At 42.5% G+C, this 24,560-nt stretch overlaps 4 protein-coding genes across 8 annotated transcripts; 1 reads left to right on the top strand and 3 right to left on the bottom strand.

Annotated features, from left to right (window-relative positions):
* Nucleotides 1-1,011, bottom strand: LOC100833306. Its single transcript, XM_003576430.4, has one exon. It carries the CDS (start codon nt 839-841, stop codon nt 389-391), a length of 453 nt encoding a protein of 150 aa, XP_003576478.2. The 5' UTR covers nt 842-1,011; the 3' UTR covers nt 1-388.
* A 1,629-nt stretch (nt 1,012-2,640) lies between these two features.
* LOC100844929 (probable serine/threonine-protein kinase PBL28) lies at nt 2,641-5,937 on the bottom strand. Its single transcript, XM_003578009.4, has 8 exons — nt 5,417-5,937; nt 5,032-5,304; nt 4,734-4,930; nt 4,004-4,202; nt 3,751-3,914; nt 3,567-3,671; nt 3,338-3,460; nt 2,641-3,255 (listed from the first exon to the last, which is right to left on the bottom strand). The coding sequence occupies exons 2-8, from the start codon at nt 5,096-5,098 to the stop codon at nt 3,052-3,054; spliced, it is 1,059 nt and encodes a 352-aa protein (XP_003578057.1). The 5' UTR covers nt 5,099-5,304; nt 5,417-5,937; the 3' UTR covers nt 2,641-3,051.
* A 2,709-nt stretch (nt 5,938-8,646) lies between these two features.
* LOC100845238 (RING-H2 finger protein ATL48) lies at nt 8,647-11,662 on the top strand. Its single transcript, XM_003578010.4, has 2 exons — nt 8,647-8,865; nt 11,177-11,662. The coding sequence occupies exons 1-2, from the start codon at nt 8,754-8,756 to the stop codon at nt 11,362-11,364; spliced, it is 300 nt and encodes a 99-aa protein (XP_003578058.1). The 5' UTR covers nt 8,647-8,753; the 3' UTR covers nt 11,365-11,662.
* Nucleotides 11,663-11,838: 176 nt separating this feature from the next.
* On the bottom strand, nt 11,839-21,036 carry LOC100833920 (CST complex subunit CTC1). 5 transcript variants are annotated; one of them, XM_010239826.3, is made up of 16 exons: nt 19,929-21,033; nt 19,707-19,825; nt 19,559-19,633; nt 19,372-19,450; nt 19,188-19,250; nt 18,540-18,617; nt 18,255-18,455; nt 17,380-17,484; nt 16,170-16,430; nt 15,717-16,061; nt 15,014-15,613; nt 14,853-14,944; nt 13,731-13,923; nt 13,439-13,556; nt 12,965-13,293; nt 11,839-12,515 (listed from the first exon to the last, which is right to left on the bottom strand). In XM_010239826.3, exons 1-16 carry the CDS (start codon nt 20,973-20,975, stop codon nt 12,348-12,350), a joined length of 3,873 nt encoding a protein of 1,290 aa, XP_010238128.1. In that variant the 5' UTR covers nt 20,976-21,033; the 3' UTR covers nt 11,839-12,347. The 5 variants fall into 5 exon arrangements, 4 of the variants coding, with proteins under 4 accessions (XP_010238128.1, XP_010238129.1, XP_024310808.1 ...); XM_010239827.3 differs by lacking the exon at nt 19,372-19,450 and having other exon boundaries at nt 19,188-19,260; XM_024455040.1 differs by having other exon boundaries at nt 19,372-19,633.
* Between the last annotated feature and the right edge of the window lie 3,524 nt (nt 21,037-24,560).

Consider the following 24,560-nt stretch of genomic DNA (forward strand, 5'->3'; position numbering starts at 1 on the left):
TGATGATAACAGTTGATCAAACTATTTGATGAACCGCAAATTAAGCAGGATGCGTTCAACAGATCTCGCCGCAAATTGAACAAAATCCGTCAGATTAAGTGGCATTACAGTAGGATCGAGTAGTCGTGTCCACCGATTTATGGAACTAGACACAATCGGCCGTGTGTACATCCCCAGTTTCCAAACACCGACGATCCAAGTTAGAACCGATCCAATCTCCTCCCAGAATCGAGCAACTACGAAGAATCAAGCAACAGAAAAAAAAAACCCGTAAAGCTCACCAACTTCGTCGAGATACCACTAGAGGAACCTGAACTTGTACTACGGAGAATCTCTCGCCCCCAATTGGGTACTGGAATCAAGGAGAACGGCGAGGCTTGGTCAACCTCTAGTCGCCAACGATCCTCCCCACGCTTGCCCACGCGCCCGGCGGCGCTGCAGCCATCGGCGGACCCCCATGCGGCGCCGCCACCGCGGCCTTCGCGCAGTTCTCCATGGAGGTGGATGCGGCGGCGCTGCTGAATTGGCCGTTGGCGTGGGCGTGGGGGTGGGGGTGGGCGTGGGCGCGGGCGGCGGCCGTGGCGGCGGCGAGCGCGTCGTACGCGTCGTCCTTGACGATCACGATCTCCTCCAGTTGGATCCGCAGGTACTCCTTGTCCCCTTCCGACTCAGCGGCGGCGGACGCGGGCTTGGGAGCGGGAGCGGCACGGCGGCCGGTGACCATAGCGGCGAACCTCTCCATGCCAGAACTGCCTCTCTGTTTCTCGTTGGAAATTGCAGGGGCCTTCCTTGTTGTTGTTGTTGCGGTGGTGCTTGGCGAACGCGTGAGGTTGCTCTGCATCGCAACGATGCATAAGTAGAGGACGAAGGGGGTTCGTGCCCGTGTCGGCGCCGGCCAGGTAACCCGACGCTTTTGGGCCTGGGCCGTGGGATGATGGGCTGCTACATGACACAGCGCAAAGGATCTCGGCCCATCGTCCGTAACAAACAGCAAAAGAGATATGAGAGCACATCCGTGTAACGCCGCCTTCGTCGCTGGTTCCTCGTCTCCTGCGATCGATCTCGGTGGCTCTTACAAGCCTGAACGTACTCATAACTTTTAGTACTGTAATATAAATTGTATGGTCATGATTGGCAAGATTATGATGATCCAGGTTACTTTGAGTCTTTCGTTGCTGCGGCGATGTCCTGCTAGGTGATTCCAGAGAGTCTTACGTTTGAGTTTTTCCCTCGCAGTATCGTTCATATGATTTTTTTTGTGAGCGTATCGTGATGCAGTTCGTGGTATGATGTTTTGTGACTTTGGAGTCTTTTTCTCTAGTGATGATATTTTGGTTGGATGGCATGTACCTTCCGGGATCATTCTTGTCCCAAGTATGTTGCACAAGATAGAAACACATAACGTTTGTTGGACACACCATGTTAAAAGCGTATCTTGCAGAGGATACAACACCTCTTTTTTATATCTTTATTACTGGAGCTTCACATCTTTTTCCCGAGCAACAATTTGGTTTTATCTATTAATCAAAGAAAGTCAAATAGATCGATACAATCGAAACGATCATAAACATCATAGATCTATGATAAAACTAAAAGCTCCATCATCATCCTTCGAAATTAACGCCTCTAGATCCATCATGTCCCACGCACCGGCATGAATCTTTGTATATTGGATGCAACCATTCCGAAATGGTTGGCGGTGTACTAGTTGTCTTTTAGATGTATAAACTCGCTATGTTGAACTTGTTCCGTTGGCTCATTTTTGTTTCTATGATATCCGATCAGTGATTCGTAAGAGTTTTATAACTTTGTAATAAAATATGTTTGTCTGCATCGATTGATGCAGAGGCCGGAGATCTTTCTCTTTTCTGAAAAATATCAATGTATTCGGTGACGAAATTGTAGAACATCGTGCTTGCACAAGTTGGAAACCTCGTAGGAATTTTAAAAACCACATGAGTCGTCCTCCTCAAACAGTGGAAATTTAAGACCGTTGAACGCACCATGGCCGGTGGCACACCCTTGCAAGACAAGTTGTGTAACTGTTGCCCAACAATGTCGACAAGAAACAGAACAAAAACACCAAAAGACGAGTCTCGAGAAATACTGACTTCATAGAATATGTTGCGACCCAGCAGGATGATGAAAGAGCCAAAACAACAATCTTCTAAACGACGACATCTGTACTATCAAGATGCCACCACAAAGGACACATAAGCGTAATAAATAATATCAAAATTACTAGATATTAGAGTTGACATGTGCTTCCCCTCGTGACTCCATATTGGCAGACGAGGGGAACCATTGAAGATTAAAATTTTCTTCGAAGACAACATGTAAACCCGAGATTGGTAAAAGAACCCATTTGGCGGTTAACCTAGCTCGAAGACAGTTGATGTTTTTGTCCAACAATCTTCTTCTTTCTTTGTCTACGTGGTATGTTCTAAGACACAGCTGGCCTGATGGTGGTAGTCAAGAAATGAGTTTAACAAGTGTAAAGAAATTAGTTACTTTCCAGAGCTACTTGATCGCTCACGATGAGTCCAATTCGGGACTTAGTCACTGTCTCCTTATTTTCCTACTTCCCAGGTTGACATAAGTAAACAAGCTGATGTTAGCTCCATACAATATTCGCATAAGTAGATTCTCAACTTGATTATATACAACTGCAGCCTGCAGGGTGACTCATATCTCACGATGAACAGAATAATAACAGAGGCTTACCCAAAGAATGCTAATTAATCAGTGACCACCTGCTCTTTTTTCCATCAATTGTAGACGCAGGCCAAATTTCCAAGACATACTGTATTTTTCCAATGTCACAAATTAAGACCCTCCTCTCTTTTCAGGTCCAGCACAAGGACATCCGGCGCAACGAAAAATTACTAAAATTCTGTACAAGTATTTCCCACCACCAGTACACAAGGACACATACAAGGTTCCTTGTCAAAGCCACTTGGCAACCATTTTGGTATGTACCCTTGTGTACAAGCGAGCATCCCCCCAGAAACAAAGATCGAATCAGCGACCCGTCTCAAAACAATTTTTGGTTCAGATCTTCATGTTGGCATACATGATGAGCTGGAGCTCCTTGACGCAGTCCTGCATGGAGGGCCGGCCGGCGCTGTCGAAGCAGACGCAGCGCGCGGCGAGGCCGGCGAACATGGACACCGACTCCACCGTGTAGGACCCCTTGCCCATGTCCCTGTCCACCACCTTGCGCAGCTTCTTCCGGTCCCCGACCATCTGGTGTATCTGAGGTTTTCTCTCAGAATGCAATTGTGATCAGTAGAATGATTAATTAATTGCAGGTGTGTTGCAGAGATTCAGTGCTGACCTTGACGATGAGGTTCTGGTCCTGAGGCCCCTGGCTGAGATCGATGGCGCGGCGGCCCGTGAGCAGCTCCAGGAGGACGACGCCGAAGGCGTACACGTCGCTCTGCAGGGTCAGCTTCCCCGTCTGCCATGCCAATTGATGGATCGATTATTGTGGTTTTTTCTAATCAGAAACACCCAGAAGAGTCAGGAATTAAAGAGTTAAATTTTCCGGAACCGGAGGAAATTACCAGCGCGTATTCAGGGTCGAAGTAGCCGAAGGTGCCCAGCACCCTGGTGGTGGCGTACAGGTCCAGGTCCTGCGGCATCAGCTTGGCCAGCCCGAAGTCCGAAATCTGCACATTTCAGATTTCAAATGTTTGATGATCACGCAATGCAAAATTTACCTTTCGAATGTCAGATCCTTGATGAAACCTTGGCCTCGAAGTGCTGGGTGAGGAGGATGTTGCTGGACTTGAAGTCCCGGTGGACGACGGGAACGCCGACGGCCGTGCTGTAGTGGAGGTACGCCAGCCCCCTCGCCGCGCCCAGCGCGATCCGCAGCCGCTGCCCCCACTCCATCCTCACCTCGCCGATCCCTGAAAAAGTTAATGTTGCAAAGATTTCATCAGAGATCGATGCAATGCAGCAATTGAAGAAGGATTTTTTTTTTTTTGCTTTTGCCTACCGTTGAGGACGTCTTGGAGGTTCCCTCTGGGCATGAACTCGTAGACCACGAACCGGTGCTTCCCGTCGGCGCAGTAGCCGATCAGCGTCACCAAGTTGGGGTGGTCTAGCCTGCTCAGGATGTCGATCTCCACGCGGAACTCGCGCTCGCCGTCCGCCTGCTTCGACGCCGGTAGGTCCATCTTCTTGATGGCAACAATCTTCATCCATTCATTCAGTCATTCACAATTAGGAGACTTCCAAGTTTAAAGAAGGTCCAAAGCAAAGCTCTGAAGAAACAGTGCAAGTGTTTGTACTGAAACTACTGAAGAAAAGGTGATCACAAGTTTACAAACTGAAAGAAATGAGACCACGTCACATTCGGTAGTAATAATGTTCGAGATCTTCGGTTTGAAGATACAATCATAGCAATTAATTGGTGTTTGACCATATTTGACTGCTGGTTGGCAGATGCTTTTCTTGACAAGGATGCCAAGAGCAAATGTCACACCACTTTGATCTTGGCTGTCTGGTGCACTTGATTATCACATTCAAGTCAGACGTGTGTGTCCTACAACATTCAATCAATAGGACAAATACATAGAACCAAAGAAGAAGTTGTCTCCCAAAAACTCAACTGTTGTCTATTGGTGCTAAATAAGTACTCTGAAGAAAATACGTCACAAAAAGGCTAAATGTCGAAAACAACACAATCTTCTGAAAACCAAGGGATGTATCTGCTGAAAATGTACCTGCCCATTTTTCAGGACGCCTCTGTAAACCCGGCCGAAGCCGCCCTTGCCGACGAGGTTCTTGTCGCTGAACTTGCCAGTCGCCTCCTCCATCTCCTTGAGGGTGAAGACCATGGAGCAGTTGCGCTTCTTCGGCGGCATCAACGGCAGCGGGCCTTGCTCCTTCACCTGCCATAGCTCGGCTGTCTTGTATACCCCTGCAAACAGAAAGTTCAGAACTATGAGCAGTTCACCAAATAAAATTGAGAAGGACTTACCTGACAACAAAAATGAGAAGGAAAGAAAGGGTTGCACTCACAAGGATTTAACTGATCAAGTGATTTGCTTCTCATCCTCTTGTTCCATGACGAGACTATGTTGAACATCTTGCCTCTTAGGATCCACTACCAAAAGCTTTTGGCACCTTCGTTGTCGTCGAAACCTTTTTCCTTCTTGCAAAAAATTATTGCGGATTCCAATATACCTTTCCTTGATCAAAAGGCAGGAGGATTATTCCTTGCTCCGGTGAGCCCAAGGCACACAGGCACTTCCTTTATGCGAAAAAGCACATGTGCTGGAAGAATGGCTGCCACTGCAAGTATCAGAAATTCAGAACAAGACATACAAAACATGCAGTGCCTCATCAAAGCAAAGCACAAGTTGATCCGAGCAAGAAAACACACAAGAGACAAGGCTGACTGAACCTGAACCCGTGAATCGGTCGCCGCAGAAGAGACGCTGGCTGGAGTACAAACAGGACAGAAGAACAGAGGACAAGAACAACTGAACAAGGACTCCAGTGCCGTAGCAATACAGGCGTGTGCCAAGGAAGGCTTCAGAGATAGAAACCGAGATGGTCTCTTAGGAGCTACGTACCTACGACGAGACGCGCCACCTAAAGGCTCTTCCTCGTTTGCAAAGAAGTAAAGGAAGGACAAGGAGGAGGAAGAAGGAATTGCATCAACTGGCAAAGCGTGTGCACAAGGAGGGTCCTTATGGATCAAGAAATGCCCAAACTCAAACGGATGGTGGCTTGATGCATCATCGGTCACTGGTTCGAGAAGCTAAAGTGCGAAACTGGGGCTTCTTTGATCTTGGTTTTTGGAGGGGAATGGATTGGCGGGGAGGGTTTATTTGGTTATTTGGTTGGTGCATTGCAAGTTTGCAACAGCAACAAAATTTGGAGGGATGGTGAGTGATTGGGACATCGGGAGGAAGAAGCGGAAGGGCCTGATGGCGACTAATAAGGAGTGAGAGGAGCGGTGGTAGAGGTGGTGGTGGTTGCGATGTAGCCGTTACCAAAGAAGCTTTCTTCTCAACCTGAAACCTTCAAATGAATAATCAAACAATTCAGTCACAACTTTTGAATCAGAGAGAAATACATACTATATTCATCAATCGTCATCGGCCAATCCATCGAAGCATCGCAGCCTAACTGGTCAAGATGCACGAGATATAACAAGTTATTGCTTTTGAGTTTATGATGGAGTTAAGGGATACTCCATTTGTTATGTGCATGCTTGATTTTGACGCGGCGAAGTGAAACGACGGTTGGAAGGAGGAGTAAATGTGCTTGTTAAGCGTTTTCTTGCGCGATTTTGCTGATGGCAACGTGTTGTCCCCCATGGGGTGTTGTTATAGGTGAGGTTGGTGGTTGCAGGATTCAGCGGCAAATGACCAAACTTGCCACTAGTTAAGATTGGGGACTTCAGGGGCGCGAACAAGGTTAACTAGCTCAGGGTATAAATCCAGGACAAGCTTAACTAGTAGGAGCAGTACTCGCACGGTTTGGTACGATCTGTTCTTTTGGGAATTCTGAGGTTTTTTCAAAGTAAACACTTTTACTACTGTAACAGACTTGAGGAGCGACGCATGGATATAGCTTCGGTTGGCTGCCGAGAGTTGCTGCTGAGCAGGCAGCCCACCGGGATTCCAAGTTTCAAACCATGCACGCCGCGCTGGGTCAAAAGCACGAAGTCCTTTGCAGAAAACAAAAATTTCTTTTGACACCTGCAAAAAAAAAAACACAGAACTTGTACTGCATGCAGTCAGCACAAACTTAATGTGTTTGGATATTTCTAATCCGTCTTAGTGACCTTATCTAAGTTGAATTATTTCATATTTTCATTTTGGTTATATTTTTGAGTGAATTCCATATTTTATAGGTAAATTTCAAAAAACCGTTTTTGGGGCATTCGTATCACCAAATCACACTTATCGCAAAACCGTCCGCATGACCACTATATTGAGACAATTTGTCTCAAATAGCCCGAAACCGATTGGTTTTGGTGGTTTCACATTTTTCCTTACAAGTGGGTCCCACATGTCAAATGCCACGTCAACATTGACCCGATCTGACCGGACCCGTTAACCCACGATTAACACCCCCCAGTCCCTTTCTCATTCCCGCGGTTGCAGTTTTCCCCACTTGTAAGGAATCATTGGCATTCGACAGGTAGGCCCCAGCTGTAAGGAATCTCGTGAAACCGCCAAACCACCTGGTGTCATGTTACAAACTGCCTCAAAATTTTGACTGCCTCGAAAACCGTGGTTTTCTAAAATTTACTCATTTTAAATTCAGCTTTACAAACTCACACAACAATTATTCTATTTAGCAAGATTTCTTTCTAATCCATTTAGCACAAAACTATCATATTTTAAGACCAAGAGGCTGCAAGGTTCCTTTGGATGGGAAAACAATTTAAAACAGATTTAAACGTACTTTTTTGTTTCTTTTATCTGTACATGTAGCATAGACAAGTTTTCTCAAAATCTATACATTAGGACTCCCAAAGCCTAGTTAATCACCACATATTTAACTTTCCTAGGCAAACTATGGGCTGAGGCAGGGTGGAGAAGGGGAGAGATTTGAGGAGGATAGAATGAATGAAAAAAATAATTTGTACTGGAGAATATAAGGAGAAGACCAAACACCACCAATTTGTCATTCTAACTTCTTCTTTTTCTGAAAATAGCTACATATACAGATAATTAGAAACAAAGGGAGTACAAAGCAATAGCTAAGTCCTTATTGCGTGATGGGAGATCAGCTTTGTTCTGGAGAAATCAATTGATCGACCACAAAAATATATGTAAGCTTTCAGAGGTGATGTAGAGTGAAGTGCTTATGTTCCGAAATGTAATGTGTATAACTTTTGTTGTGTCAAACTTTTTAAAGTTTAATTAATTTTATAACGAAAATATCAAATATCTTGTCAAGCTAAGACATCATGAAAATATATTTCATAATAGATCTATATGATTTTTTTAAATTTGACAATCAACAAAAATATAAGTTATTTTTTTAAATTTGACAATCAACAAAAATCTATTACAATATATTAAATTGGAATCGGTGGTGATAGGTGGGTGCCGTTGGTCGGTGTTGGTCGGTTAACTTCGTTAAAATTACAATCAATATGCCACTGCCCCTTATTTTTTTTCCCTCCCGCCTTATTCACGATTTCAGTAGCAGAAATTCTACGGTCTAGATTTACCGAAAGTTATCGTACGCTCCAAATTTGTCACAACATAATATGAACAGTTCTAAAATAAATCAATCTCTTTAGCATGAAATCCAAAATTCTTCGTATCCATCTCAGTATGGAAATCAATCCGAACCCAAACAAAAAATCTCGGTATCAATCTCAGTATGGAAATCAATCCAATCGAAAAATCAATGTCCAGACTTCACCTTCACCAGGTCGTGCTTGATACACTTTCCGTTGTTCTGTAGCATCGCACGGTTTTTTTTCTAGTATAAGCTTATATTTTGAAACACGGGAAATAGATGCCTTGGACTCCGGAGCTGTCGACTTTCGCCGGTTGTGGCACGTTTGACACCACAAAACATATTTCCGTTCCCCTTATAACCCCAGAGAACGGTCACCCTCGGATCAACAATCGGACGGCCGTGCATCAACCCCCGACCAACCAAAGAGCGGCGGAGCTTGGCCAACCGGCGCCGACTCTCGCCTTCCTGCAACCCGCTGTTCCGAAAAGCGTCGTCCCCTTCCTTTCTCCTTCCCTCAGCCGACGCGAATGGAGAAGGGCTCTGCCGCGGGAGGCAGCTCGCGGCCGCCGCCGATGCCGAGTCTGGAAGATTTCCCGTTCGAGGGCAAGAAACCCGTCAAGAACCCCTTCGTCCCCATCGGTACGTACGCCTCGAGCGCGTCCCCCCGCTACTTTACAGAGTTTCTCTGGGAACTGGTAGGGCCGTGGATCGGTCGCCTTGCATTAGGTTTGCCAGGGTTTCTTTATGGTTTGGGAGATTCGGGTCGAATTTGTGGTGACTGCTGCTTGGCAGTTGGGATCGTGCTGTTTTAGGATGGTGATTGTTGGGATGTTTAGGCGTGGATGGGGAACAACGAATCTGCGGCTCTTTTCTTGAAGGGTCGGCTAAGATAAAGAAAAATCTATTGGTGGATCAGACTTTATTTTTTCTGCGTAAATGAACCAGCAGCTCTGGATAATCAATTGGTGCAAGTCGTGTAGAAGTGAATCGAACTATATGCCGGTACTATATCTATGTATACTTCCTTAGTTACCATGTCCCTTAAGTTTTTGTCACTTACTCACGTCCTGGCAACAAGATTAATTTCTGGGTTGTGTTTATTTTTTCACTGTGTTATGAGTGATGAATTGGTGAAACTGGAAACTTTAAGTTGTAATCCTAAGCCTAAGCAATATGTCGTGCTCTTGCATGCGGAAGATACTCAAATATCTTGCTTCTCTAGATATCTTTCATAACCCTGTTTTTTCATAACACGTGTCAGCAGGATTTTTATTAGCATTTGAGCTGGATGGAAATTCCATGGGCAACATCCTTTTTATGTTTAGGATTTTCGCCTCAGTTTTCAGCTTTTCATGCATAACATTAGCACTTACAAACAATTGGATATAGATTGTAGAGTCGTGTGTCGATGTAGCAGAGGACTAAAGAGTGACAATTAAGTTCTCGGTAGCTCTCTATGAATTACTGAATGATGGGATTGTTGTAAACGTACAGAGTAGGATTACCTTAGTATGTCATTCTAGAAGTGCATTGTATTCATCAGCATTACTTTGTGGGATCGAAATTGTTTATTAACAAGGTAGTAAAGGCGAGGGAGGAGACAGGAAGAGCCAGCTCACTTCTTTTATGCAAACTACAATGGGATGCGGCCAGCCTGAACCACGAAGTGTGTGACAAGAAAAATAACTCAGAAGTCAGCACAGCACAGCGCATTTCCAAGAGGCTTATGAGTTATGACCTCGATTTTTAGAGGGTTCATATGTTCTTGATATTATAGGGTGTGATTACTTGGTATATTGTTCGTCGAGGTCTATATTATGAAGTAACTTAAACTAATCAAGCTGGTTCTCTAGTTCTTTTTTTCGAGCCAGGGAGAAGCAACCTGGCTTCTTGAGTAACTCACAGTTGATGTTCTCATTATGTGCAAAGTGGATTGTGAAAGTAAAAGATCCACTTGCTAGGGTTTATGAGAGGAGAGGCAAGACAGTCATTAGACTATTTGGTGGAAATGAGGTAAGGTGGGTAGGGTAGTCAAGTAAAATCTGCAGTCAAAGATACCTTAGATTAGATATGTGGGAGCTTCAGTTAGCAGGCACATGCAGTTGGTATGCTTAGGTTGGTGCTTATGGATAGGGAATACTCCCTCCGTCTCATATAAGTGACTCAAATTTGTCCAAATATAAATGTATTTATATCTAAAAAGCGTCTAGATACATGTAATAGAAAGTCAGTTAATATGAGACGGAGGGAGTATATGTTTAAGGATTCCTATGCATAAGAAAGGAGGACGTGCAGGACCTAGTTAATTACATAGTCTCATCCTTAAGAACCACCTCAATCATCCACCTTGAAGTCTTAGATGCTGTTATAAGTAGAAAAAGCTTAACTGCCTTAGGATGACTTGTCTTTTTTCTGGCCTATGTATGAAGCTTCGTGAAGAGGTGATTAGTTATAGAAATCAGAGTCTTTTACAGGATGGTGTTTATGAGACCATTTTGTCGCATTTTTTGCGATTCATCTTATTGGACATCCACTGGTGCTGTAAGTTACTATATCATCTAGGAATAACAGTACTGTTGCAAATTTTTAGTAGCAAGATGAACTTCGGAAAGACTTTTGATGTTTTCATCATTCATGCTTGCTTTGCTCATACCTCAGTTAAACATTTCGCAATCGCATGTTAAGCTACATATTCTGGATCCTGTGATCATGTTTGTTTTTGGCATGTATGTGATGTGTATTGATTATTTGTTGTCCGTTTCTTATTGAACTATAAGTGTAACATTGCTTTTTGTTTGCCTCTCCCTTTGCTGTGTGCTACTTAGCTCTATCTCTGTAAAAGCTAATGGGAAATTCTCTGTGGATAGTACTGTTGGTTATATCTATGGATAATCCCGCCTTGTTCCCTGACACAAGTTCCTCTTTGTGTTTCATGGCCATTTGTTTTCAGGTGCATTGGTTACGGCGGGCGTCCTTACGGCTGGCCTGGTCAGCTTCCGGTATGGGAATTCTCGGCTGGGTCAGAAGCTGATGAGAGCCCGTGTGGTTGCTCAAGGCGTGACGGTTGCCCTGATGGTCGGCAGCGCGTACTACTACGGCGACCAAATCAAGCTCTTCAAGAAGGGTTCTAGCCCATGAACATGACTAATTAGTGGGTTTGCGGTGTATGGAATGTCATATGTCATGTGTACTTGAGCCTGGGGCTGTGCTGTTCAATAAATATCTATCACAGGCTTCTTGGTATGTTATAGCTAATCATTTTTTATCCAGTTTCCCGGCTCAAAAATAAATAGATCAACTCATTGTGCGTGAAGCCGGATGTTTTTTTCCTTGTGCCCCTGCAGCTGAATATCACGTGATGGCATTGCATTGTATCAAGCGTCTGTAACGAAAACAATTTTTATCGTCACAAGTCGATGCTGACTGATGTGTGCTCCGTCATTGTGTATATGCTAGTTAACTAACATATCTGCGCTGTCCTTCATGTACCATCCATAATAAGTGGGGGGGATTTACTTTGTACTAAATCCCTGACACAGAGGGAGTAACAATTAAAGGTTAAGTGGTTATGGACAATTTGTACTTAACTAGCTCCTGAGATAAGTTGCGCAGTTGGGCGAAAACCAAGAAAAAGGCAATACAGAAGCCTCTAATTACATAGCTAAACCAGTTCCTTAGAAATCACCGTGCCCGTGGGCATAAGAATTGAAGAAAAACTATACAACAGTTCCTATGCCAACATAATTTGGCAACTGATAGTCTGATACACTATACAAGACCCATTCATACCAGCAAAAACAAACCCTCCCCATGGGCTCTCATCATATGACATTGCAACCACAAACTAGTCACGTATGCACAAGCCTGGAGATTGGAATCAGCTTTACTTCGCCCACCCTCTTACCAAAGAGAAACATCTATCCCCTGCAAGACCGCACGGCTCTCGCTGCATACTCGCAGCTCAACTTATGCAGCCCAGAACCCACATCAGCAAACCTGGAAGTTAGCGCCCTGATATAGCGGAACTGACTGGGTACCCGCACTCTTCACAAAATTATCAGGAATCTTCCATCGAAAGAGGATGAGAAACCAGAGTACCTAATAATTCATGGGTCCAAACGTTATCTGCTGTCCAGTCTGCAATACAGTCTCCGAGCCTCTTCCAAAGGATCTACTTGAAATACTTCAGTAACCCAAAAATTCTGCATGTTCTGTACTGGATATACGACAGGAAGGTCTGCATTTGATCTGTCTAGAGCATTTGGATTGAACACTGAGGCAATGACATTCTGCAGAAGTTTAAAAAACTCATCAAACAACATTCCTTCCATTGATCACTCAACACTTGACTAACAAATGTGGAATCTTTCTAAATCTCCAGGAACGAGAGACCATGCAAAATATAAAAGCATCTGACATGACTGACCTAAATTGATCCATAAAAATTCATAACCATCAGACTGGCTACAGAAACAACACTTTCCTTTTCCCACAGTATAATGGTCCACAGCAGCACCGGTAATTTCTATGCATATACAGTTTGTTTGCTACTCCCTATGTTCCATAATTCTTGTCTCGAATTTGCCCAAAAATGGATGTATCTATTCCTAAAAAACTTCTAGATACATGTAATATTTCGACAAGAATTATGGAACAGAGGGAGTATGTAATATCCTTTCAAACAGATTGAAATTTACCAAGAAGTAATAATCAATTGGTTAAAAGAACATAAACTCACCAGAGTTCCCTTCCAACAAGCATTGAGGATGATAAATTTCAAAAGCTTCTCTTCCAGGCTACTCAAGACATTACCGATACCAGATGACAATTCCAAGTCCCGGCAAGAGATGTCGGGAGGAATTCCATAGTTTTTTACAGTGACTTTCTTTTGCTTCTTCAAAATTTGCTCTAGGCAAGAACCGACAGTCTGTTGTAATTTTGAATTGCTTTTATCTTTTGTAGATTTCAAATTAACAGAAAAATCCAGAACGGCGACTTCCTGCAGCCTAAGCAAAAGTTCAGCCCTTGCATCATCAGCCCAGCAACAGCACAAAGACGATCCATCATCTGTTAAAAAGAAGTAACATGATATAATAAATACATGATGGTCCATCTAAAAAACAAAAAGAAAAAGAAAAACATTTCTTTGAATAAATTAATAAATTTGATGAAGGTTATTACAAAAATACTAGAGTTGGGCTGCATCTCTTACCAACAACAAACCCAGCTACTGGAACTTTTACTTTTAGTATTTTACTCTGGTTAATTGATTCTGAAGCTGGAAAGTCATTTAAACGACTGTCCAACACCAACAAATGGATGGTAACTACCTGTATTAACAAAGATTAGATGCCAAATGAAAGAATGGTTGAGGCTGAAATCACAAACTAAACTTAAACTACAATTAGTCAGTGCCTGTCCAATGTCAATGCACCCAGAAAGTTTAATAGGTAGTGCAACTGAGACCTATACATGAGGTCAGATATAAACATAAAACAACCTACCCTGCACTGAAATTGGATGGGCCCACTGTCTGTAAAATGCTTCTGATGTAAGATGACACATGGTGAAATTGTCGTCAATGAACCATCCTTTAAGCCATCGGGCATGAGTGGAGTAGCATGTTCTCTATTAAGATCAGTATGGTTGATGGATGTAACTTCAATGTATGTTACTTGGGTTAACAATAGTTCATGCCTGTAGCCAGAAAACAGATATTTAGACAGCACAAAATATATCATTCGAAATTTACATAAAACAACTATGTTGCGGCATTTATCAAGAATTAAGATTCAGTTCAATTTAGCATGTAGAAAGACCATCCGTTTTATCAGTAATAGCAGTCTGAATTATCAGTTTACAATTTATTACCCATCAGCTTCAGCAAGGCTTGATAATCAAGTAATCAACCCTTATGCTTTTAGAGGAAATAGTGCAACAAATTATTATATTAGTGGACAATAAATTCACATTAAACCTCAAATTAGCTGCATGCCAAATATCCCGCATACAGAATTTCCCATTCTACACAGATTAATTAACATACAAATAATGCAAACATTACTGGTTAACTACCTACGACGCTAGTAAAAATCTAAATGAGAAATATATGCTTTTCTATTGGTAACTGAGGGCAGCACTATATTCAGGACACCATGAACATAACATCTAGTACCAGGGGAGAAATGCTACAAGCGTTTTGGGTGCTACCCTCATAAAATGTTGAAAATAAATTTGGAAAACATTAAGTTGACAAGATATGTGTCTACAGTACCACAAAATTTCAAATCCGAATTCAATCATATAAACATAGAGAAAACAAAACAGATAAATCTAGCTGAAAAAAAATGTCCAAGATGTTGCCTTTTGTGCTTGTCTTTGTGTGACACTATTCACTGCTGGACTTGCCTTTTTTGGTTCTCTATGTGTATATCAAATTTGAATCTGAAATTGTGGGATTGCACCGTAGCACCTGAATTGCTTATAGCACTAGAACTCTTCTCTAGTATACGAACTACAAAGCATGCAACAGGAGAGCCTTTGTCATATATAAGTTTCCACAACAAATGTACAGGCAAACGATAGTAATTTAATGGAAAACTAAGAAGGAAAGGAACACAACACACTGTGTCAAAAGGACGCGGTGGAATGTCACCACTGCCCCTGGTCCTAGGCCAACAGGATAACAATTTTTGCTTAAGTATCCACGGAGTCGCACCTGCAAAGAATGCCATTAAATGGATTGCTGAACTAAGAATTAAGTGAAAACTATAGCCTAGTCATTTACCGTTTGATTATGATCAGCAACGTGGATACAAATACTGCACTTCTCAAAACCAGGCACACGCCTTCCCTCCTTACAGTCAAGTGAATGGATATTTTCTACTTTGCCATGTAATGATATCAGATCTCCTTGAACAAGCTTTTCATTTTCCAAGTTAGAAGAACTAAAAGGCTTTTTGTGCATCATAATCTCGATGCATGAAGAGACAGTCATAACTTCATTTGAGTAAGAACACAGCTCATTCAATACATAACATATGGTGTCATATTCTTCCATCTTTTCCCTCACTGCTTCACAATAAAATTGCAAATGAAAATCTGAACATTGACGAAAGTCAGTCCAAGACTTCACTAATTTTATCTCGTTATGGATGGTATTTCTGGAAAATGGCTCATCCACCTCTGCTGAAGAAATTCCAATAGACTGGTCTACAATACCCTGCTTCATGTTTATATTACCATTAAAGGTAATGGACAGGCTCCAAAGATTGTCTTGAGAATGTAGTGAAATTTTACCACCTTGAAAACATCCACAATCTTTCACGGCAAAACTGTGGTTGTTACTAGGACATTCGAGAAGGTAGTAGCCACCAATCCGCAGTAACTGTGGTTTGATCAGAAAAATAAGTAATTCTGGCTATAGTATACAGGATAAATGTGGAAATATGCAGTCAAACTGAAAATAAGCTTCATCACAAAAACTATACCTGATACTTAAGAAAGCATCCCTCCTTGAACTCTAATAAAATTCTTGAAGTGTGACCTTGTTCTCCACCAGTAGTACTAGTATCAATTAGAACAGTACCATCTGGTCCACAACAATAGCTAGAGACTAGAGTACCAGAAAGATTGGTGGTTCTGAAGCTTAGGGAACATGGGATATGACATGGTTTCTCCATAGATACTTTGGAATTATAAAGTGAGCTAGTGCTTGACACTTTAAAGCTCTCAGGATGCTCAATGCAATCAGCTCGCCCAGTAAACTTTAAATTGTACGGCACTATCACAGCCTCAGCATATAGGCTAGGCCCTGGCATGGTGTGATGCTGAATCTGCAAGAGCAAAATCATATAATGAGAACATACTCAGTTAGTCGCTACTTAGTGGCATGATGCTAAAAACCCCAAGATTGTCAATGGAAAGGCAAAAGAGGTACATACATCACTGATTGCTGGAAAAATGTGCGACAATTTCAGCAGGTGAAACAGCCTGGCACACTTAATAGTTTGCAAAGGAATATGTGAGGAAGGGCCAATGAGGTTCAACTCACTCCAGTGGACTATACCATAGATCTTGAGATGATGCACGCTTTTCCGGTATGAGAGCTTCTCAAGCACAGCCTTACAAGATAGTGGATCAGCAACACCAAAATGATCTAGGTAAGCCACTGGGCCCTCGAGGGCTAATTTGCAATCGTTTATCTGGATAGCAAAAGGAAAATCAGAAAGCAATACTGATATCTATCGTAAAAAATGGTTGAGTGAACGTGTGAATTTTGATGATTAGCATAAAGCGGAACAAATAAAAAGTCCAACAAACTTAAAAGGCTTGTCATGGAAGAAGATCAATAGCAACATCTTTGGCAGGTATTGCCATTTTGATTTCAGTGAAATGTGAACAAAGGACTTACTCATGCAAAAATCAGTACAGAAAAAATTAAATACATAAACCAAAAATCAGTACAGAACAAAGGACTTGCTGGAAAATTTAGTATAAATTATTCTGCTATCCTATGCAAAGCTTTTGACTTATATTGAATGGTTATATAACTCAGGAGGCTTGAGTTTCCCATTGAGCTGCTAGATGCTACCTGTCTCTAGTTTATTATGCAACAACTGTGTGAAGAAAACGAACCAACACATATAAGCCAAGAAAACACTACTCTCTCACGTTTCAGTTTACTGGGCTGTTCTCTCTGAATGGTTTCACAATACATGGCTGATCTCCCGATTCCTCTCGTACCAAGCAAACATCTACCTCCCTCATAAAAAAAAGAGCAACTCTGTTGTACTGCATGTTGTGTTGCATTAATAAACCTTACTGAAAGTGTATCACTTCATTGTACGCATGTTGCTTTGCATTAATAAACCTTACTGGTGCATTTTTTACTTACAGGATCAGTTTTTGCTTTTTGGATAATATCATTAGAAATCACGAATCATCAACCTACCTAATCAAGGCCAAGGCATTTATACAGAACAGAGGTTTTTAATGCTTTAGTATATACCATATTTCTGAACAGACGAATGGTCAGGTCTTAGTTTTGACATTCAAGAATCACAGATTTTACTTGCAGGCAATTGATAACTGAAGTTGCATTCAAGAGATGCATCACATGGTGAATATTGTACAGTAAACTGTGGTCATCACCTCATAGATTCCATCCATGCAAACATTTGGCGGAATGTCAGGTATAACAAGATCTATACAACCTGTGTCATCAACCAACTGCAGCCTCCCTGGTATTGAAGACATCTGTATACATTAAAGACGCATTATTTCACAAAGAGAATTGCAAATAAATGCAAAAGTCAAGTCTATGGAAGGGGTGTTTTGGCTCCCAGGTGCATCGGATGAACAGTAAATTGAAAAAAAAATATTAAAACATTTAAAAAATTCTGAAAACTAATGCATGTATATATTCCGAGTATTTAACATGTCTAAGTTTATGTGCTGAAATGAGAAATTCTGTGTCCTAGACAAAACAAAAATATAAGTGCTCTAAAAAGCAAACTTTTGAGCAAATTTGTCTTCTTTACACAGGGCACAAAACATCTCATTTTTTGCATGGAAATATTCATGAACTTGGAAGACTTGAGCACTGACATACTCCCTCCGACCCATATTACTTGTCAAAATATTACATGTATCTAGACGCCTCTTAAACATAGATACATCCATCTGGGCAAATTTGAGACAAGTAATATGGATCAGAGGGAGTATGTGATTTTTTTTATACATTCAAAAAATTGTTTAGAGCAGGTGCTCCTGGGTAAACCTTTGAATTTCTACAAGTATAAACCTAATTAAATAATCAGATTAAGTCGGTTTCCACATCCAATCAGCAATCTGACATGAATGCAGTGAAAAGGAAGTGTGGGATTCAAAAAATCGTGAAACAAAAGTAGGACGCGTTCTGAGAATCATACTTTGGGTATCTTACAAGGTCAGAACGACTGAATGAAAAATAATGAAAAGGATATCATATAACATTGAAGTGGGTGTCATCAAATTATAAAAGTAACCTTGATGCTTCCCACTAGCACAAGACCAAGATCACCACTTGAAATCATCCTTTTGGTGGTGCTAGGAGAGGAAACCCCATCACAGAGAAAGTGTTTAAGTCCCTGGTGCTTGCTCACTTTTTCAATACTATTCCAAAATTTAAGCATTGTTGATATCCACAATGATTCACCCTTGCAGATAAAATTGGCGAAGGGTATTACCTGATCAAATCAATTGGTGAAGTGGATAAGCATAACCAAAACAAACTTTATTTTCATGCACACAATAAAAGGAGAAAATATTACCAATTTACAAGCTTCCAAGTTTGATCCAGTGCATGAACTGCCACAATTATGATTGCAGAATTTCATGAAGAAATCATGCTGTGCAACCAGGTTCAAGTTAAGTAACACACATGGAAAATTGGTATTAAAAACATGACAAGGGGTTGATACAATGAGCTCCATTGATTAAATATCATGTCAAGTGCCAAACTGTAATTGAAAAACAAGAACAAAAAGAAAGACACAGTAAAGGCCAAGAAAGATTGTTCCGTCCACATCCTATACGTATACATGCCACAATCAAAATTTGCATACCAAAGATTTTGTCTAATTTGTGTAACAGCCTATCCAGCTACTTAGATGACATCTAAGTAGCTTGCCCTCAGAGGTGCACATCAAATGTTCACAGCTTTAGTAAACGGTGAGTCATGCACAATGTTTCAGGGAAACATATTATGATGAGACTGAAAAGATTGTAGTAATTTTTAAAGCAATAAGAAAGGTAGGATAATTTTCTTTAGGCTGTGAACCAAATATCTGTTAACCAAATGCAACACAAAGCAACACTACGTTTAGCCTATCAAGTATGCATAGACAAAATAAAATGCATTTTATGAACTGAAATTCTTCATGCACTCGTTGAAACATATGTACTACTGATGTACTTACCTGAGATTTAGAGCCCTTTGAAGAGAGAACTTTAGTAGCATAGGTGTGAACCAATCCTTGCATCTGTTGATACCTTGCAGTTCAAGAGTTAGTAAAGTAAAGTAGCAGCATATGCAGTGGAGCAATATATTATTTGCTCCTGTATATAAACTGCTCCCCCATGCAATTAAATTAGCAAAGTTACATTTTTTAAGCCTGAAATCTCTTCCTTGGAAAATAACTTGGTGAATTTCTGTTTAAAGCATGATGTCAGAAGTAACATCCTGGAATATGATGAACAGGAAATGAGCATATCATGGGATGATAAAAAATATATCTTGTCAATCGTATTAAAGATATATCGGAGAAGTAGAGCTATGATAAATTCATACCAAAATCTATCGGACAGCTCCAAAGACTCAACAGACTTTACCAACAGATCCCTGCTTTCTGTCCTTAGATGACATCTGCATCAACAGCAGAAACTGTTGAGTGACGCAAGTAACAGAACATACTGATATGTCATAAGTACCATCTTACTTCGAGTCCACCAGAGAGAAAGAATTCATAGTTATGCTAGTTTTACTGCATGTCCCAAGCAGAACAACTGAAGTCCAAGCAAAATTTTGACGAACCGCTTGAAAGTTCCTCACAGAAATCTACAAACAACAACAAGAGCAGTTATACTAGCATTTAATACTATTTGAATGAAAAGATGATAATTTGGTTATTAAAGTTCAAAACTGTAAAGTAGCAACATACAACAGCGCCAACTCGAAGAGAATGTGACGGCAGAAGCTGCTTATCATCAATTAGCAGCCACGCGATCTCATCCAGCTCAACCAACATGCCCTGCATGTAAATTCCAGAGACAACACCACTGTACAGTCCACCGCACTTCCCTGGCAACTGATCCGATGGTGGAACTCCCACATAGGATGGGCACCATGCCACCAATGTTTTTGTAGATGATACCAACATGGTGTACGAGCCCTTCTTCCCAACAGAAACCATTTTTTTCTTCAATCCCGTGACAGACACCAGCCTTGCAATCAGACGTGCCAGTACCGGTCGCCACCTGCTTGCCGAATCCACAAAGTATACAAACTTCTCCACCTCAAACTTGTGATCCTGGTCACGCTCCGGATGTGATGCCCTGCATTGGCGGCAACCACAGCACATCATCTCCACTATAAACCCGACCGAGTCGCCACCCCCATCAGCCTTACTCTTCTGCACATTGAACATCACGCTCACTGACATCACCACCCCAAAAACACGGCCGCGGGTGGCCAAATCAGGCTCCGCGTCTACGCAATTGAGCGGAATCGTCGTCAAGAAGCTAGGATGGGGAACCAGCTCGGGCGCCTCCGCTAGGCACCATCGGACCACCTCGAGCACGCCGGCGCCGTGGGCATCGATGGAAGGTAGGAAGTTCCAGGCGAGGACGCGGATCTCGCGGCCAATGGCGGCGGGGTCGAAATCGAGGAGGTAGCAGCAGACAGAGGCGGCGGAGGAGGGGTCGGAGAGGGATAGGCAGTGGTTGCGGCAGGCGGCGGGCGAGGAGGCGGAGGAGAGGGAGAGCATGCCAGCGAGGAGTACGGGCTGGGGGATGGGCGCGAAGGGAGCAGTACTGTGGGCAGGACTCGGGGCGGGGTGCTTAGGCTTCTTGCGGGGCGGTGAAGTGGAGGTGGCGGAGGAGGGAGAGGAAGAAACGAGGGAGGATGCGCCGGTGGTGGGACGACGGATGCGGAGGATGTCGGCGACGGCAAGCCGGCGAGGGGCGGAAGCCTCCGGCGGCGGCTCCATGGCTAGGGATTGCGAGGGAATGGGGTTTTGGTGGTTTGAGGAGAGGGGGAAAACGACTAGGCGGGAAGTGGAGCAGGAAGCGAGGAGTCAGCTGCTGGTGTGGGGCCCATTTGGCCGTGGGTCGACTGGTCTAAGAGGATGGTGGGCTGGGCCTCGTGTTCTTTGTCTTGGATTGTGCAAACGTGAAAGAGTGTTATGCTAGTCTTGGCATCTCCGATATGATTTTTTTATTTTATTTTTTCTTGATGGACTCACATGTCATCTTCATTTCTGTTTTAGTATCCGTGTAATATCTATTAGTTTTTTAAGTAACCACTACTTTGTGTATTCATCTTTCTTCCTCATTGGCCACTAACTTCTTGGTACCCGTGAAGTATCTCCTGTTGAGGATGCCCTAATGCATAGTACTTCTTTCATTCTACCCTTTTACCTATTGCCTGAACCGATTCGTGAAATAGTGGGGATTTCTCATGTGTTAATGCAAAAAAAATGAGTGGAGATCAGGAGAATCGAAAGGAGATCAACGGCGAGCAGTGGCGTTCAAGCTTACCTGCACCTGAGGAGGAAGACGAGCACCCAGTCGCCCTGGCGGAAGCCGACTGGGGCGTAATCGGCCTGGGCAACACCAACAAGGGTAGGTCGCCCTGCAGGCTGGCTGGCCGGCCGAGAGGCCGAGTGAGCCTAATCGGCTTGGGCCATGCCGAGCTAATCATCCTGGCTCAAGGCGAGAGTGTATTATTTTTGAAACGCGTATTATTTTTAATAATGATTAAATAGTTCGTATTATTTAAAAAATTTAGCTGGAAACCTAAATTTTTTCAAAGATTTTAAAAACCCACTCCACGTCGTCGCCATTCACGGCCGATGCCGCCCTATACCCATCGGATCCAGCCGTCTACTCCCGCCCGTGTCGGATCCCCAACGTGCGGTCCATCCTGCCCGCACGGCCATCGTCCCCGGTGTAGTGGAGCACCTCCTCATCCTCCCTCACACGCCGGTGTTGAGCTCGTCCTCTTCACTGACACAGCTCGTCATGCCCCGTCCCTCCGCCGCATCCCATTCAAGCCGCGGGAGCTCGTGCGCCCTGCCCATCAACCTCGCGGTGGCCTACTCCTTGTCGTCAATATTTGGCGGCCTCCTCTTCCTCAACTGATTTTCTTTGTTTTTTGTTCAAATTGGATGAATAATGGTGAACTTGGGTTAATAATGGCGAGTTTAGATGAAAGAAAAAAATGAATAAAAGTGAAAATAGGAGAGAAACTGATATGAGGCCGTGAAAAAGTGAGTCTAGCTCGGTTGGGAGAGCAACACCAGAATAATTTGGGATCAAACTTGTGCGAATCAGAGCACAAGTCAAGGCAAATTAACGGAATTAGAGTACGAAGATACATTTAACAAAAGAAAACACCTAGAAGAACAACTGACAGTATGCGGGGAAAAAAGCACCCCAAAGGTCGTCAAGAAAGAGACGACAACATTAGTCGGACGGATTTTTTTTTACACGACTTGCTCTAGAATCTTCTCTTTTTTTTACTGTTACACCTTACACCCCCACAGTCAAACCCACGACAATTTATATTAGTATAAAATTTACCATGTCAAAATTAACGAGGCATCACTGTTGAGCATCATCTTAGTCACACGACGAAAGGCTCAGGTTGTCTCGTGCGTCGTTTTCTTACTCGTAGGTCGACGACAGGGACAAGAACACTGGGGACAAGAAAAAGATGCATATATTCTTTGGACTCTTCGTGCACTGCATCCGTTGGTTAATTATAATTATTCCATTAAGCTCTCATGCACTGCATTGATCCGTTGGTATCCATTAAGCTCTGTGTGTACTGACCAAAACTATCCTACGCAAAGGCTCTTTTTTTAAATATAATTGAGGAATCATCACGGGAATAAAACAACACAAGATTAGAATGCCGTGATGTGTTGAATCATGTGAGACAGGAATTGCTCTCCTCGCAGAAAGGAAATCACAGAAAATGAGAGGAGATGAATTTAGATGCTGCATATGAAAAATACAGGAATGTGCAGATTAGAGGTTACATAATTAGAAAGAGGACGGAGACACATAATGAAAGAAGCAAAAAAAGAGCCTTTCCTGCTAGTGAATCACACACGCATCTCGCCTTAGAATGCTCGCGCTCTCGCGTTGTCTTTCAAATGTTGGGAATTGATGTTGTGAGGGTAAGACAGATTGATGACCTTTTTATTCACGGGAAATCCATGGTTGCTCAGAACAAAGTAGCCGCTTGGGAAGTGGTTATTGTTGCTATTCTTTGGAATATTTGGCTCGCAAGAAACCGCAAAGTTTTTGATGGTCAAATAATCTCAGTGCCACGGGTTGTGAGACAATGTTCAGAAACCTTGAATCTTTGGTGCCACCGTTTGAAATCTAAAGAGAAGATGGCTGCTCAAAAGTAGTTAGAAGATTGGCCTAGCTAGTTTGTTTTCTATTTCTCTCCCTTCCTTCTTCTTCACTTTGCATATTCTCCCCCCCCCCCAATCCCCCTTGTAATTACTTTGGCCGTTGCCTGTAAATTGTATTGGCTGGGACGTTTTGTTTCCTTTTATAAAATTTAGGTAGGGGCCTGACCTTCCTTGCTAAAAAAAAACATAATGAAAGAAGATGCATTGTGTTATGAACTTTCAAACAAGCATGATTTTGTTTACAAAAAAGTTCAGAAAACCTCAGTTCCATGAAAACGGATTGGAATACTCACTTTCCATAGAACTGCAATCATTTATCTTTTTCAAAATTGAGCATGGGATGCCCTATTCTTTTCCCAAGGTCCTAAATTAGTCTCGATTCTTCAAATTTGCATATTTTGGAACCTAAAAGTATTGAAGTCATTCACCGCATGTCCTAGCAGTCCTGCTCGACTTTGACCAGCATACAGGGTGGATTGACCACCGCCATGTGGGCAATGTTTTACACAAAAAAACCTCAACAAGCCCTCTTCTAACTTTGTGGTTCCTCACTCTTCTATGTTTGCAAACATACAAGCCACCCTCTTCTAACTTTGTGGCTCCTCCTCTTGCTACCATGCAAAGGTACAGGCCAATCTTCAATCCCATCAAGGGTAGACTCGCTGCCAAACCCCTCATGTCATGCTAGTGTTAGAGGAGGAGCGGGCACAAAATTAAAATAGATGGGTTTTTTTTTGGGAAGGAGAGGGATGTGTGCAAAAATATTGTTTACATGGTGATGGTCTGCATGCCACGTGTGCAGTTCAAAGATGACCGAGAATTTTAGTGAACGACTTTTGCAGATCAAAGATGGTCGAGACTTTCCGTGAACGACTTAAATACTTTTGGACCTAGATATACAGTTTTGAAAAATTGAGACTAACCTAACTCCTCGAGAAAATTAGAACTAGACTTTCCAAAATTACTCCTTCTCAAAAGGACTCTGGTGTGCAAATCTGATAGTACAAAGTCTGCTGAACGCGATTCAGATACGCTGGCATTAGATATTAAGGCGACATGTATTATTTCCTAGGCACTTAATTACGCGAACTAATTTAGTCTTTTTCTACTAGACTCGTTTGCTAGTGCTTAATTGTGTTGTGTCTA

Source organism: Brachypodium distachyon, chromosome 4 (genome assembly GCF_000005505.3).
Source record: "Brachypodium distachyon strain Bd21 chromosome 4, Brachypodium_distachyon_v3.0, whole genome shotgun sequence".
Classification (NCBI taxonomy): Eukaryota; Viridiplantae; Streptophyta; class Magnoliopsida; order Poales; family Poaceae; genus Brachypodium; species Brachypodium distachyon.

What these genes read in the sequence shown, in the direction of transcription:
- LOC100833306 (XM_003576430.4), bottom strand. Translation starts at nt 841, where the DNA reads ATGCAGAGCAACCTCACGCGTTCGCCAAGCACCACCGCAACAACAACA.
- LOC100844929 (XM_003578009.4), bottom strand. Translation starts at nt 5,098, where the DNA reads ATGTTCAACATAGTCTCGTCATGGAACAAGAGGATGAGAAGCAAATCA. An exon ending in TCGACCCTGAATACGCGCTG is followed by an intron (nt 3,461 to 3,566) that starts GTAATTTCCTCC and finishes TTGGCATGGCAG; the next exon opens with ACGGGGAAGCTGACCCTGCA. An exon ending in ACCAGAACCTCATCGTCAAG is followed by an intron (nt 3,256 to 3,337) that starts GTCAGCACTGAA and finishes AGAAAACCTCAG; the next exon opens with ATACACCAGATGGTCGGGGA.
- LOC100845238 (XM_003578010.4), top strand. Translation starts at nt 8,754, where the DNA reads ATGGAGAAGGGCTCTGCCGCGGGAGGCAGCTCGCGGCCGCCGCCGATG. An exon ending in GAACCCCTTCGTCCCCATCG is followed by an intron (nt 8,866 to 11,176) that starts GTACGTACGCCT and finishes ATTTGTTTTCAG; the next exon opens with GTGCATTGGTTACGGCGGGC.
- LOC100833920 (XM_024455040.1), bottom strand. Translation starts at nt 20,975, where the DNA reads ATGGAGCCGCCGCCGGAGGCTTCCGCCCCTCGCCGGCTTGCCGTCGCC. An exon ending in CACCGCGTCCTTTTGACACA is followed by an intron (nt 13,924 to 14,852) that starts GTGTGTTGTGTT and finishes TTCTGGCTACAG; the next exon opens with GCATGAACTATTGTTAACCC. An exon ending in CTTGTTGGAAGGGAACTCTG is followed by an intron (nt 12,516 to 12,964) that starts GTGAGTTTATGT and finishes AAACTTCTGCAG; the next exon opens with AATGTCATTGCCTCAGTGTT.